The 14,465-nt window shown below is 38.7% G+C and overlaps 1 protein-coding gene across 1 annotated transcript; it reads right to left on the bottom strand.

The window, feature by feature from the left end:
• Nucleotides 1-1,533: 1,533 nt before the first annotated feature.
• bloc1s2 (biogenesis of lysosomal organelles complex-1, subunit 2) lies at nt 1,534-13,385 on the bottom strand. Its single transcript, XM_085150592.1, has 5 exons — nt 13,113-13,385; nt 12,767-12,883; nt 12,482-12,601; nt 12,287-12,391; nt 1,534-11,667 (listed from the first exon to the last, which is right to left on the bottom strand). Exons 1-5 carry the CDS (start codon nt 13,360-13,362, stop codon nt 11,636-11,638), a joined length of 624 nt encoding a protein of 207 aa, XP_085006718.1. The 5' UTR covers nt 13,363-13,385; the 3' UTR covers nt 1,534-11,635.
• Between the last annotated feature and the right edge of the window lie 1,080 nt (nt 13,386-14,465).

The following is a 14,465-nucleotide window of genomic DNA, read 5'->3' on the forward strand; positions in this document are numbered from 1 at the left end:
GGCAGTGAAGCAACCCCAAACTATAACATTTCTTCTACAATACTTTGCTGTTAGTATAGGATTTTTCCCCTAAAAAACTCTCTTTGATTTGTACAAAACTGTGGCCCTACAACTTGATTCATCTGTCTGGGGCACATTATTCCAAGAGCTCTTGAAGTTCATGTCCATTGCCAAACTTTGTTGTCGCTCTAATGTTCTTTTAGGATAAGATATTTATTTTGGTATGCCTTTGAGATTCAGCCAATTGCTTTTTCATTGTAGACGCATGTACCCTGACACCAACAACTAACTAAACCTGCAGATCCATTGATAAAGTTTTGGGCTTCTCTAACACTTCTTTTGATAACAAGCCAAGTTTCTGGTCTAAGGCCAAAATTTTCATTTGAAATATGGAACACCTTTTTGGATTTTGTTATATTGGGATAGGGATTAGTTAGTTAGTTTTATGGAGGCCTTAAATAACTCTTTAGATTTTGTCAAAATGTCTCTGCAAGCCTCAATAGCAAAGACCTCAGCAGACACTACATGTCAGCGGGTTACATAATACAGTCTTTTCCTGTCACTTCCAGAGAAAGTCAAGCTCATTGGCTGTAGTATTCTCAATCTGGAACCCCTTTTTCTAAATTTATTGATTTGGTACTTAATTTTGAGGTTTCTTTGCTTTTTCAATTTGACCGACACATTGTTTTTACCTATTTAAATGATGAAAACAACCATGTAGTGTCAGCTTGAGCTCGCCTTTAATGAAAAGGTATCAATCGTTGTTCTTGTGCAAATCATTAGCTTCCAAGGGGCTTACATTTTCTTGTGATAGTTTGGTTACTCTAAACAAAACTTAAGGAAACAGTCAGACACTTCCTGAAAAATGCCTATTTGCTTTCTTTTTTCACACAGAGCCAGGACTGTTACAGAGGTAGCAAGTAAACAAGCAATCTTACGAGGACGAAGAAGCATATGCATATGTTAAATCAGACAGAAAGTTGTGTAAAGTTCTAAACCTATCCTTGAACGGGTGATGTGGAAATACAGAGAGGCCTAGAGAGGCTGGTCTCTCTCTTTTTCTCATTTGCGAAGACACACATACACACACAGATACACACAGCTCACACATCTGTTATAGGTTAGATCTGTTACAGAGAGTATGAATCTCAAGACCAGTGGGGGTAGAGCCATCAATCATACCTCCCTCTTGCTTTTTCTCTCTTTTAATGACACTTGAGGCAACAATAGGGGAAAAGTTTGTGTTTATTGTAACGTTAAAGGTAAAGCCTTTTTATTCTCAAAATAGAAAGAACAGAGGAACTACAGGCAGTTTGGCTGTATATATCAAAGTTTAGGCGGTTATTGTCTGTTATCGTGATAATAACTTGTGGTAAGCTAGATTCTAGATGGGGGTAAATAAGGAGATTTAGTTACATGTGATTTGCAAAGGCCGATTTAACTGCTTCAGGATGAAACGTGTTGGTTGTTGCACAGCCTCACATATGCTCAAAGCTAATAGTATTTTCCAGATGTAAGGCCTAACTCTTCCTAGCTGAATGTGGTGAGCAGTTTCCCCGTGTACTCGCAGTCTCTGATAGGATAATGGGGATTTGGGGCCAATAAACAAAGGAACCAAGAAACCACACTTCAAAAACACAGTCACATTATACTGCCATGTGACATGTTAAACAAAGCCTCTTAAATAACTGGAGTAACTTGATGATGGTAAGATTGCTGTGACTGTTCCCTAGAAGAGGCCTTGTTTGAATATCACGTATTACCAGCTATATCTGTTATTTTTATGTCAGTCTGTTAAACACAGATTAGCGATGATATTTAGATTAGAGTTGTTATGACACTGACGATTTAAAGGAGACAGTACTCACACACAGGCTGATTGTTTTGTGTCACATGATGTCTCAAAACTATTTAAAATCCATTAGGAAAGTGGGAGAGGCAGACCAAGAAGAGACCACCTGATTTTTTTTGGCAGACTAGTATCGACTCCACCGTGACCTTAGCACACAGTTACTGTAGCACCACCTGCTACAGAACTACACACACAGCAGAACTGACCAGGTAGCCCAGCTGAGCCAGGTACAGTTATGTTTTTTTGTTCTCTGAGAAATTAAGGTAAATATTATTGCAGCCTGATACCTTTAACTCTGCTCTGTTGGTGCACTTAGCATGGACAAATGGCCAAAGCTAATTCACACAGAGTGGTGAGAGATGAGTGATCAGTGTAGTTTCAGATGACTGGTGCATATAATTTAAACAAATTATGTTCTGGTAAAAATAATAACAAGGGTAAGATCTGATTTAACTGCTTAATTATTTGATTTTTTTTACCTTAAAGTATATATTTCAGAAGGCCTCTCGTCACAGCCTCTGTGTTTTTGTACACTTTGTCCACCGGCCTTCTCTCTCAGTTACTGCTCATGTTCCTAATAAGAAACGGGAAATAAAAGCATGTCTAATTCAATGTTCTGTTGAATTTATCTCACACACTGCTTGCATGCACTCATAGTTAACACAAAACAGAACATTTTTTTGTCCTTGGTCACTGTCTTGGTTTCTCGGATGTAAATAAATCTTCTTTTTTTCTTTTTCTTTTGAAAGGAGAGAAAAATAAGCTCTACATACCAGGAAATATTTTGATATTTGAAGGGATGTTTGATGAAAAACAAACAAGATTTTAACATGATTTTCAACTATCTGGAACCAGTACTTAATAAAGTGGAGAGACAATGGCGACCGAACCACCTTTGATTTTAAGCCTTTTAATATAGTCTACTTGGATTTATATATTGTTGTTTCTAGTCTTACTGAATACTCAAAGTCCCCTTTTAACCATACCTTCATACAGCGCTTCATTCCATACCCTACAAACACTTTGTCTACCTCAGTATTATATCACCGGTTGACCTAACATGTATTTCTTTGAACTGTTGGAAGAAGCGGGTGTGCACAAGCAAGCCCATGCTGCCACAGGGACAGCATCATGCTCAAGAGCCGGGCAGCTTCTTGCAGTGAAGCAACACTGATAAACAGTCTGCCAGTGTGCCAGCCACTTATCTATGCAATAGTGAAATTCAGTGAAAATAGCAGGAGTAACAGGGTCTCTTAAGCCTTGACCTTAAATTCTGTGAATAATCTCAGATATAAGGGCCAAAGGCTTTTCACTGCAGTGAGAGAAGACAATAATAATAAACAGAAGAAAATGGATGAAGAGAAATGACGGTATAATATTGCATGACAAAACAAAATATGAAGTTACCATGATTCATATAATCCAGGGAGTTATATCTTTTTCAAGTCATTAATAACTTGAAGGAAACTCTCTTAACACTCTAAATGCTGGACTGAAATTGACCTTTTGAAGATTTTGACTGAATGACAACCAGTTGGCCTTGGACAGAATTGATGGAGCATGATTACGAAGCTCACAGCCACGACGAATGGGATGCCGCACATCAGTGATATTGATGAGGAAACAGAAAAAAAGATTAATTTCACAGCTGTACAAGCTAAAGCTCTTTCTGAAGTCTATGTATGGCGCAAAGACGGTATTCTGCTTTGGCCTCTCTGCAGTCACCTCACACTGTGATATGTATGCGATTTGTTACCCATTTAATTTGAGAGCTGGGAAACTGGGTCAGATCAGATCAAATCTGGTTAACGGCTGCACAAAGGTTGATGTAGATTAAGTATGTGCAAAATAAGTCCTGCTTATACTGTAATGGATATGTTTTATTATGTGCCTATGCTGGACAGAAGAGCAGCAGGTCTTTGCGTGGAAGTTATTTTCTGGTTCCAAATGTCTCATTTTGGGACAGCCTGTAGCACTCCACTAACAAGATGAGTCAACAATGTCCTTTTATGGCTTTTGGACACTTATTACTCATTTGGATGAGCTAATGCACACATGCTGAAAGCAAAACACACACACACAAAAGCCCTTTTGGAGAAACTTTTACACTGTGAACTATTGACGTTGTAATTTGGATAAACAGGATGAGACTTGTTAAAGAAGGCCACTGTCTGCCATAAACCCCCTTTATTACTCAACCACAGTGGTCTTAGATGTCTCAGTCAATATAATGATGCAAAGGCTATAACAACAAGCACAAACTGACATTTTTATGTGACAGGCATTTTCACAAGATTTACAGTAAGTTAGAACCCCAAGTCACTTTTTAGATTAAAAAAGAATAATGACATAATTGTAAAATTGAGACGTGTTAATAAACAGTTTCCTGTCTAAACCCTTTCAATTTTATATTGATGTTTCTTACTGAACCGTTGTCTGTCACCTGATGCTAAACACAAATGGGCAGTAAGTCTTTCCTACAAATTGTCCAGCTAAAAATTAAGAAGGTAGGAATGGTAAGGATGCACCAAAACAGCATGGAGGTGAATCATAAGGGTCCACAGAGCTTAGAGGAACTGAATTAGGACATAATTATTTGTAGATTAATCACTCTGATTAACACTATTTTAGATTATATGTAGTCATTTCACCCATAGTTGGTACAAAATACCAGTCTGTGAAATTGCATGTGCTTTTCTAGTGGTGAATGAAATTGTTTCAAATTCTTTTACAGGGTGCAAAGATTGTGATAAGAATGTATAATGTCATTATACAAAAGATTGACATGTTTTGTGTATCAAATGCCACCCTGCTATGACTGTGTGGGCTTCGTGCAAATGGCAGAAAATGACAGAAAAACACTGTGCTGCCAAAGAGTTTGAGCGGTGCTTTAAAGGCGCTCAATCAATTTAGACATGGTGTTGAACACAGTGAGCATGAAAGGAAGACTCTTCATAGAAAGTCAAAACAGGAACACAAACAACGTCAGTGCACCAGGACTGAACTAACATCACATTTTGAGCAGGATTAAACCAAACTGTCCTCAGGTGGTGTTAGTTATGACGCCCTGCAGGCAAAAGATTCTCTCGGTCCTCCTTTCAATGCTGCCAGGAGCAATGCGTGATCTGACGCCAGAAACAGATTCTGACACCATGAGTCTCCTACCTACTGAGAACAGCTGGGTTTTGCCTCACATTCAAAACAACGTTGCAGCTATGGTTTTGTGCAACAGTCGCATCTGGTGTCATTTTAGATTTGCAATAATGGAAGGATAGCGTGGACATTTTTGGTCTAATCAGAATGGATTGCATTTGTCTAGCATTGGTTGGTGTGTTTCCAAGAACTACATACCTGACAGACACTGGCTTTTGGAGTTGAATTTTAGTGAGGTCAGATGTGACATGTGTAGGTTTTGTGTGTGTTTTTTCCCTCACATGTGCACATTATATGACAAAGGTGTGAGCAGCAGAAGTAGGTGAATGATTGCAATGCCAAACGTTGACCTCACGTGGCTTTTCATGCCCTTCTGGTAGAAAGTTTTTGAAGTTTGACTCAGTCCCTCACATCTCACATGTGGCTTGTATTTGCACCCAAATACCTCCCAGATCTGTTGGATTCTTTGAAATGAATGTTAACATAAAACTCTTTATCTTCAGCTAGCTGGCTGACTTTAAAGTTTAAAGTGTCTGCTTTACTGCAGCATAGAAGGGTATTTAAACGCCTTGCAGTGCAGTTATGGGGGGCTGTTTATCTCATCACAGTGTGCGTATGAAAGTAAGCAAAAGCCAAAGGGATAAAGTTAAATTTCTCAATACTAGTAAATTTGTTGACACTGCCCAATTAAGCAAAATGCTAGCTTTGAGCAAGGCCTAAAAACAAAGAGCAAATGTGGTTTGAAAATGACTTTCTGAGTGTCCTTGTTCACTCTCATTCATGAACACAGGCAACATTTCCCAAACTTTGTGCTTGCTTGTCAGTTACACAACACTGTGGTGTGGCATCCTGCCCTGTTATTGTTAACTTGCCCAATCTCCTCTTGGAGAAAACAGCGCCTTTGCTTCAGCTGATGATGGACATATGTTTGATGCTTTCTCAGGCACATTTCTGGGAATTTCTTGAGATCTTTCAGATTGAGGCCATATCGTTTCAGAAGATATGAATTTGAACAATTCCAGTTTTGTGTAACCAATATTTTAAATGGATTAAATCTTACTAATGTGTAATTCAATCAAAAATCCTTCTATGTTTCTTTTCTATTGATATATAGGTTGCATATATTAAGACATCTGTAATGCATTGTTTTAGCCCTGCATACTGGAAAAGCTATGGGGTTTGCAAGATCAATTTTAGAGCATATTTTTACAGGACTCATTGTCTGCATCATGTCCCCTGCTGTCTGTGGTGTATTTAACTCTGGGAATCGGCATTTACATTGTGGATGGGAATCACAAAAGAGAAGGAGAATGAAAAGAGATGTTTTCTTGTGAAAAAAATTAAAAGCATGTGTTTTGCTGTTACAATAATCTAATAAAGTATGAGTTAGCCCATCACAGCATATAGTAAAAGATACTCACTCTGGACCTGTATGGAGTAAAATTCTGATCAAAACACATGACTGAGTTATTGAGTAACACTGTAAATATAAGAGGGTCACCTAACGCAAACAGCAATGAGTGTCAAGATAATTTCATGTCTAAAATCAGCAATTAAGTGATGAGTTTGACATTTGATAAAATATAATGCTGATAGTTAGATGAGAAGATTTATATTACTGACAAGTATTTACAATGAATATGAAGCTATAACCACTATCAGTTCAGCTTTACATAAAGAATGGAAGTAGGGGAAAGAGCAAACCTGGCTCTGTATTAAAAAAAAAACAACACTATTATTCACTATAATCAAAAGAAGATTGTTATCTCCATCTGCAATAATGTTTACCTGGTTGCATGGTTCTGTTCTAGAACCTTGCAGTCCTAAAAGCCTCATCCCCCACCACAGGCATACAGTGAGTAGCAAGACCCAAAAAGAACACAGATGATGACATCATGAAAAAAAGAAGCTAAAATTAAGATGGGTTGCAAAGTGGCTTGCAGTTGTGCAGCCACTGCTTCCCTTCATTGGCTTCCTGTTAAATCCAGAATTGAATTCAAAATCCTGCTCCTCACATACAAGGTCTTGAATAATCAGGCCCCATCTTATCTTAATGACCTTGTAGTACCATATTACCCTATTAGAGCACTTCGCTCTCGCTCTGCAGGCCTACTTGTTGTTCCTAGAGTATTTAAAAGTAGAATGGGAGGGAGAGCCTTCAGTTTTCAGGCCCCTCTTCTGTGGAACCAGCTTCCAGTTTGGATTCGGGAGACAGACACTATCTCTACTTTTAAGATTAGGCTTAAAACTTTCCTTTTTGCTAAAGCATATAATTAGGGCTGGACCAGGTGACCCTGAATCCTCCCTTAGTTATGCTGCAATAGATGTAGGCTGCCGGGGGATTCCCATGATGCATTGAGTTTTTCCTTTCCAGTCACCTTTCTCACTCACTATGTGTTAATAGACCTCTCTGTATTGAATCATATCTGTTATTAATCTCTGTCTCTCTTCCACAGCATGTCTTTTATCCTGTCTTCCTTCTCTCACCCCAACCGGTCGCAGCAGATGGCCGCCCCTCCCTGAGCCTGGTTCTGCCGGAGGTTTCTTCCTGTTAAAAGGGAGTTTTTCCTTCCCACTGTCGCCAAAGTGCTTGCTCATAGGGGGTCATATGATTGTTGGGCTTTTCTCTGTATCTATGAAGCGCCTTGAGGCGACATTTGTTGTGATTTGGCGCTATATAAATAAAATTGAATTGAATTGAATTCTGACTAGAACGCAATTCAATCATCCATCCTTCCATCTAAACCATTACCAAGCCAGCTATAATCACTTAAGCATATCTGCTCTGCCCTTGGTTCGGCCCAGGCAGCTCTTAGGTCTCGAGCGCCTCTTGAATACCCAACGCCTCACACTGTCTCTGTGGCTGAGCCCAGACTTTTATGGGGGAAGCTCATTGGTGCTGCTTTTATCTGGGATCTTATTGCTATTATCAGTAAATCACCAGCTGTGCATTCATGATTAGCTCTTCTTTATAACAGATCAGCGCAGCATCTATATCACTGCAGACTATGCACTAATCCAAATGTCGATCTCCCACTGCATTTTAATTTCACTTGTGAAACAAGACCCCAAGATACTTTAACTTGTCTATTTGGGGCCGCAACCCCTGAGCAACCCAGAGGCATCTCAACTTTTTCCGGCCGAGAGCTATGGCCTCACACTGGAAGGTGCTAAATGTCATCTCTGTCGCTTGACACTCAGCTACACTACCCAGGATGTGCTGGAAGTCATTACGAGAGATTTGCAAATTGGACGAGTATAAGGGTATCAGCTGAACTGTGATCATATTTATGCAGGCAATGAGATTAGCTGACTGAATGTGGCTTTATGGCCTGCCTGAGGTAAACTATGCTATGTAACACAATATGCACTTCTAAAGGTGGGATAAAAAATAAAAGACATTTTACTGATTTCTGAAAAAAGGTTTAGAAACAGACACTTGTTCTGTAATGTGGGGATAAATGCAAGGCTGCTACTCAGGTACACTGATCTCCTCAAGTCTCAATTCATAATAGTCTGATCTTGTTGTCTAATGAGTGTTATATTGTGAGTGCTTACAGGCAAATGTTGCAAACTTTGGACAAGCCAGGCTTCCTTTTTCTCTTTCATGTTATTCTTTATGATAAGCTAACCATTCGTTGGCTGTAGCGTTATATTTAGCAGAATGATATAATGCGGGGGCATTATCAATGCAGTCATTTAACTCTGCAACTAACAGTGTAAGTCATAGTTACATTGCATATACATTTAGTTTGATTGCACTAAATGCATTGCATGGATGTGTATTTGTGTGTCCACAAAGATGAGAAGAATTTGAAATGTAGTTATTACAAGTATGAGGCTCTTACACATTCACCCATTTCTTCTTACCATTTTCCAAATATTGTCAAATATTTTTGTTTTACTGCTTCCTAAGGCAACACCTTGGAATAACAGCTCTTTTTTTGAAAATATGAATGTGATATAATTGTTCCTTAATTCCTTTGCATTTTAATTAACTGGTTGATAGTAGCAATGTTGCCTCAAAGCAAGAAGCTGCTGGGTGGAGTTTGTATGTTCTGTCCATGTTTGCAGGGGTTTTATCTGGGTACTCTGGCTTCCTTCCATAGTTCAAAGACATGCAGGTAGTGTGGTTAGGTTAATTGAAGAGTCTAAATTGGCTGTAAGCGTGACTGTCTCTCTGTGTTAACCCTATGGCAGCCTGGCAACCTGTCCAGGGTGTTCTCTGCCTCTTGCCCTGTGACAGCTGGGATTACCTCCAGCCCCACGATGCTTTCCCCATGGATAAGCAGAAGAAAATGGATGGGGATGGCTGAGTCACGCCTAGGGTATATGCTTGACCACATTACATGAATTCTTTCATCTGCATGCTGTGTCTGTCCAGTCTTAAATCCACACATTTAGCACAGAACATGTGATACCCAAATTATGATGTTATAGCACAGCCAGCTTTTACAATATTTTTACAAACTTAATGTTATAAGGTTCGTGATTTGTATGTTCTTTTCTATGCTTGACTGCCTGTTGGCACTCACATTTAGCCTTCAGAAAACAACTCTCAATCATCTAATAGACCTGATTTGAGAGCCTTTGGGAGGGGAGGTGAATTTATGCCCCAGGGTCCTGGATAGAGGCAGGGAAAGGGAGAGATGGAAGGATCACAGTGCAACAGTAAATAACATTACAGTTTGAATAATGGGCTCCCTCTGCGCCAGGGCCTCAACTGGACTAATGACAGAGACCTGTTTTAGATTAGCCCTTACACAAACACACACACGCATGAATATGTGTGCATGAAACAACACACAGAGGGAGGTTCTATCAGTTTGGATAATCTGTTGCCTATGGCAAACATGGCTCTGTTCGGCTCTGGGAGAGCTAATTTAAAGGAGGAAACAAAGGAAGCAGAGGGCATCACACACATCTTCAGTCACGCATTCATCCTTTCCTTTGAATTATCAAGTGTGTGTCATCCATTCCCCTCTGTTGGTCTCGGTTTTCCCAGAGTTCATTTGAGATGTTTGTGACTCAAACCTCTTTCAGGAGTGGGTCAGTTTTTCCAGAATTACAGTTTACTATATCTAATTTGTCAACAATGTACTAGTTTAGAGCATTATCATGGTACAAGTCCGCCATCTGCTGTCAATACAAATTTCATCTGAGAACCTGTTTTTACTGTTTATGTCATGAGGTGAAAGATTTAATGTTTTATAGCCTTCATATTTTGCATGCTTTTGTTTTGAAATGTTTCTACTTCCTTCTCACATCTTCCTAATTAAACAAATTATCAACACGTGCTCACTCTGCATAAAAGATAGGAGGTGAGGACAGTCAAGAGAGCAGGTGCATATGAGGCACAAAGAAGACAGCAGAGCTTCAGCAGAGGAAGGGCACCAACAGGATCGATAGTACAGATGTATGCCAAGGAGCTCTACCCTTGAATGTCTGTGGAACTGGTATGGCAGAGAAGCTGGACCCAGTAAAAAGGCCTTTCCCATTGAGACAGAACAGGTGACTGGTTTCTGATGGCTGCTACTAGAGCATTTGTTTCAAGACCGTTGCACCCATACTTATAATGTATAGTTGGACTTCTAGCTTGTTTTTTTAAATTGATTTATTGAAAAAATAAAAATAAATAAATAAATAAACTGCTACACTTGAGTTTTGTATTCCTTGGCTACCATTACTTTTTTTTATTTTATTTTATTTATTAAGCTGCTCTCCACCAGTTTGAAGAGGACCTCTCCTCTCCTCTCCCTTCCCCTCATCATTACATTTACATTAGCTTTAAAACAAACAAACAAAAAACATCCAAAACATACACACCTCATGTACATGTTCATAAAGCAAAATAATAAGTACCGTTGTGAGGAAAGTATTATCAATCAAGCAATGATATGCAGATCATAATTTATTCCCCCCCCCCAAAAAAAAAAAAAAAAAAAAAAGCCAGTCATATTAAATGTCTTTAAACTCCAGATTTCAAACTCCATGGTCAAAGTGTCATCATTATCAACTGCCCTCTATACAATAGCTTCATCATTGGTAAACATCTTGAAGTCTTTAGTGAATGTGTAAAAGTTTTTTTTTTTATACCATTCATTTTAAGTCAGAACTACCACATGAAATTTTCAGGGCTCAGTATCAGACAATTTCCAAGGAAGGAGACTGGGATTCCAACACATTCTTAAAACACATCTGTGACCATGCTTTGCCATGTAAATTGTGTATAACATTGCTGTTGAATACTCCATTGAATTTCTATCTGATTAGTAATAAATATATCCTCCATCTCGCAGTTATTATAGCCCGTCTATTTCGAGTTTTTATTCTACAAAGGGGGTGGGGGTGGAGGGAATACATCTGCAAAAGGATTTGGGTATACGTTGTATACCTTGGCTACGTGATATTGGAGTCATATCTAAGTCAAACACTGCATTACTAACTCATGTGCATTCAGCTGCTTCCTCCTTGGTATTTTCTACGTGTCAAAGTGTTTCTGACTGTTTGTTGTTTCAGTCTCAGTTCACATCCTCCCTGCAGGTCCTGGCTCCACTGGCAGGGAAAACAGAATGCAAGGCAGGGTGAAAGGGAAGGCACCATAGCTCTCAGTCTACCGCCTCTTCCCCCTCATCGCTTCTCCAGTTTTTTAAATCTGGCCTCTATAAAGATAAAGAAAGGGATGACTTCTCACTCTATTGTAATAAAAATACATTGTTCAGTTATTGTGCAATCAAATAATGTTTGACCTTAATGTTAAAATATTTAGGTCAGGAATTGTTTGTGGTGACACAGCGCCATCTATTGGCATGGAAGCTGCCAACACGATTGTGCTGACTTTACCATAAATAATAACCTCAACAGCCAACAGATACAGAAAGAGCCTACACTGTCACCTTGACTGTGCTCTCAAAGACACAACAAAAAAAAATAATATGTTCACTAGACAGCAAATTAAAACAAAGAAAGATGGTACTGTGGAATCAAAACAAACAATGACAAAGTTACTTTCCTAAAGTAACTTTACATTTAAAGATAAAAAAAAATGTAGAGCCACCAGTGAAATCTAAAAATTATAATAGTAAAGAAAAATGGATAACACTGCCCCAAATGTGTTTTGCTTTCAGCTGTTGATTTTAATTTTACCTATTTTTCCATTGCCAAGTCAAAGATGTGCTTTTTAGAACATGTTTGACTCTGATTCATTTATGTTGTGTCAAAAGATATCCTGTCCTCTGTGCAGAACAAACACTTAACCACCTCTGTCATTAACTGTCTTACCCAGTTTCTTGGAGTATGCATCCAGTTTGTAAGCAGCTTGTTCAAGTGCAGATACTTGCTCCTCAATCTGGTTTATTTGGTCCAAGTAGGGCTGTAAACTTGCATCTAAAGAAAACATGCACACCAGACAAATCTTCTTATATTACAAATACCAGTAACAGATGAAAATTATGGGGCTAGTTTTTTTGTACTCACACTTGTTGTTAAGATCCTGTAGGTTACGACTGATGTTAATGCTAATGTCTTTCATTTCCATATACTTCAAGCTAGTAATCTTGTTCATGTTCTCCAATAGACGGTAATCCTCACAAGTGCCTAAGGAGATTGGGAGAACATTTAGAGAAAAATTGGTAAGAATGAATATGAGTAGCAAAGAACATCAGCAACTGGCCCTATGGCTTTGACATTTAAGAACATAACTGTTTCATACTTTGAAAACAAAATGCGAGTGTTTCCAATATTCAAAGAAAAATAAGAGACCTGTTAGTTCTCCTTGCAAGAAGATGGCCATCTTTTCAAACATATCGGTGCACAACTCGTTTATATCGGGCTCTGCAGGCTCCACAGCCTCCTCTGCTGTCTCCACACCACCATCACCTGAAAACAATGCAGCAGCATTAACACAGCGCAGCTTTTAAATCCAGTTGCAAACTTAAATGTGGCCACAATATAAATGAAATAACGCAAAATACAATCACATTACACAAATAAGAAGGATGCCATGCAGAGCAGACAATGTAAGACCCACAAATAGAAAACTAAATAATTGGATTACTGTATGCTATATTAGCATTAGCTAGGGAAGTGCAAAGAAACCAGGACTCACTGTTTGTGCCGTGCTTTTTCGGAGCGGCTGCGAGGCTTTCCGCTGCATCCCCCGGGCCCTCTGCTTGACCGCTATCACTTGCGGTCGGATTCAGAGTCGCCGAATGAGTCGATGGTGCCCTGGAGATGCTGTCCATGGCAGCGGCTTCGTCTCCAGTTGCTGCCATTTTGTTCCTGTTTTGATTGTCCTCTGTCACATGAGCCGAGCGTTCACGTGACGCACACCCGCCACCAACTGCTGCCGCTCCCATTCGCGCGCTCTATGGCAAAGCCACGCCCTTCATTAGTAAACTGCTCTTCGGTATTTAAAGGGTATCCCGTGTAGCTTTAATATAAATGTAAAAAAAAAAGTTGGACTTTTAAAAAACATGGTTTATGCCTGAAAAAATATTTATTTTATTTATTTAACAAAACTAAATTATTATTTAAGCATATGAGGTGTGATTTTGTATATGATGTTACAACCCTGAGTACTACGTAAACCTACCTGCCCTGCTGCCTCCTAACCCTAGTTTTTGTTTGTTTGTTTGTTAGTTTTTCTTCTTCTTCTTTTCTTTTCTCTTCTTTTTCTGTCTTCTTTATTTTTCAATTATAAGTTAGAATGTGACAGCAAAGAAAGTGTAAAAAGGCAAACTACTGTTATGTTCAACAGCTGTCCCAATAAAAGAGATAATAATAATAAAAAACTAAACTATTATACATTTTTATAAACTACAGCAATTTATTATAAACTGCAATATCTTCAAACATTCATTGCTCACATGTTAATGTTCAGTTAAGAAGGTTAAGTCTAAGTCTAAGCTAATGTCTGAAAGCATTTTGCTGAACAAAACAAAATAAAACTAACCTGGGCTAGGGTTTTTCTAATTAAATCATTCTCAGAGTAGGGTGCTGGTGGTATGAGCTGATGTCTGATCTGAACTGATCCTCACAATTAATTATCTGTTCCTTCAGCTGCCACCATTTTAAAACTTACATATAGCCCTTTTATCATGTTTCGTCCCATGATTATAACCAAGTGTTTTAATCCCTAAGAAGGTTACACCAAATTTAATCGAAAAAAAGTTTTATTTGTGAAAATAACCACGGTAGGTCAAAATTTTAAGATTGTTAATACTTTATAATATTTCTGTGGTTTCTCAAATTTTGTTGCAATGCTCATTTTTCTAGAAAAAAAAGAACGTCTTTTTTCATTTTTATTTTACTTTCTAATCAAAATAGACGGCCATACATTATAATTACACCAGCAGTGAAAATTACACTATTGCTAAACAGTTTGAGAATGGATGTCAAATGTGTGGCCAGGGGACGAGGAAAGTGCCCGAACTGGCCTACTGCATGGCTGGGGAATGTA

The sequence above is a fragment of the Neolamprologus multifasciatus genome, chromosome 23 (genome assembly GCF_963576455.1).
Source record: "Neolamprologus multifasciatus chromosome 23, fNeoMul1.2, whole genome shotgun sequence".
NCBI lineage: Eukaryota > Metazoa > Chordata > Actinopteri > Cichliformes > Cichlidae > Neolamprologus > Neolamprologus multifasciatus.

Excerpts from the sequence above, each read along its gene's own strand:
- bloc1s2 (XM_085150592.1), bottom strand. The coding sequence starts at position 13,362 with ATGGGAGCGGCAGCAGTTGGTGGCGGGTGTGCGTCACGTGAACGCTCG. Across the intron at positions 12,884-13,112 it reads GAAAAAGCACGGCACAAACA|GTGATGGTGGTGTGGAGACA; the intron begins GTGAGTCCTGGT and ends CATTGTTTTCAG. Across the intron at positions 12,392-12,481 it reads ACAGGATCTTAACAACAAGT|ATGCAAGTTTACAGCCCTAC; the intron begins GTGAGTACAAAA and ends TGTTTTCTTTAG.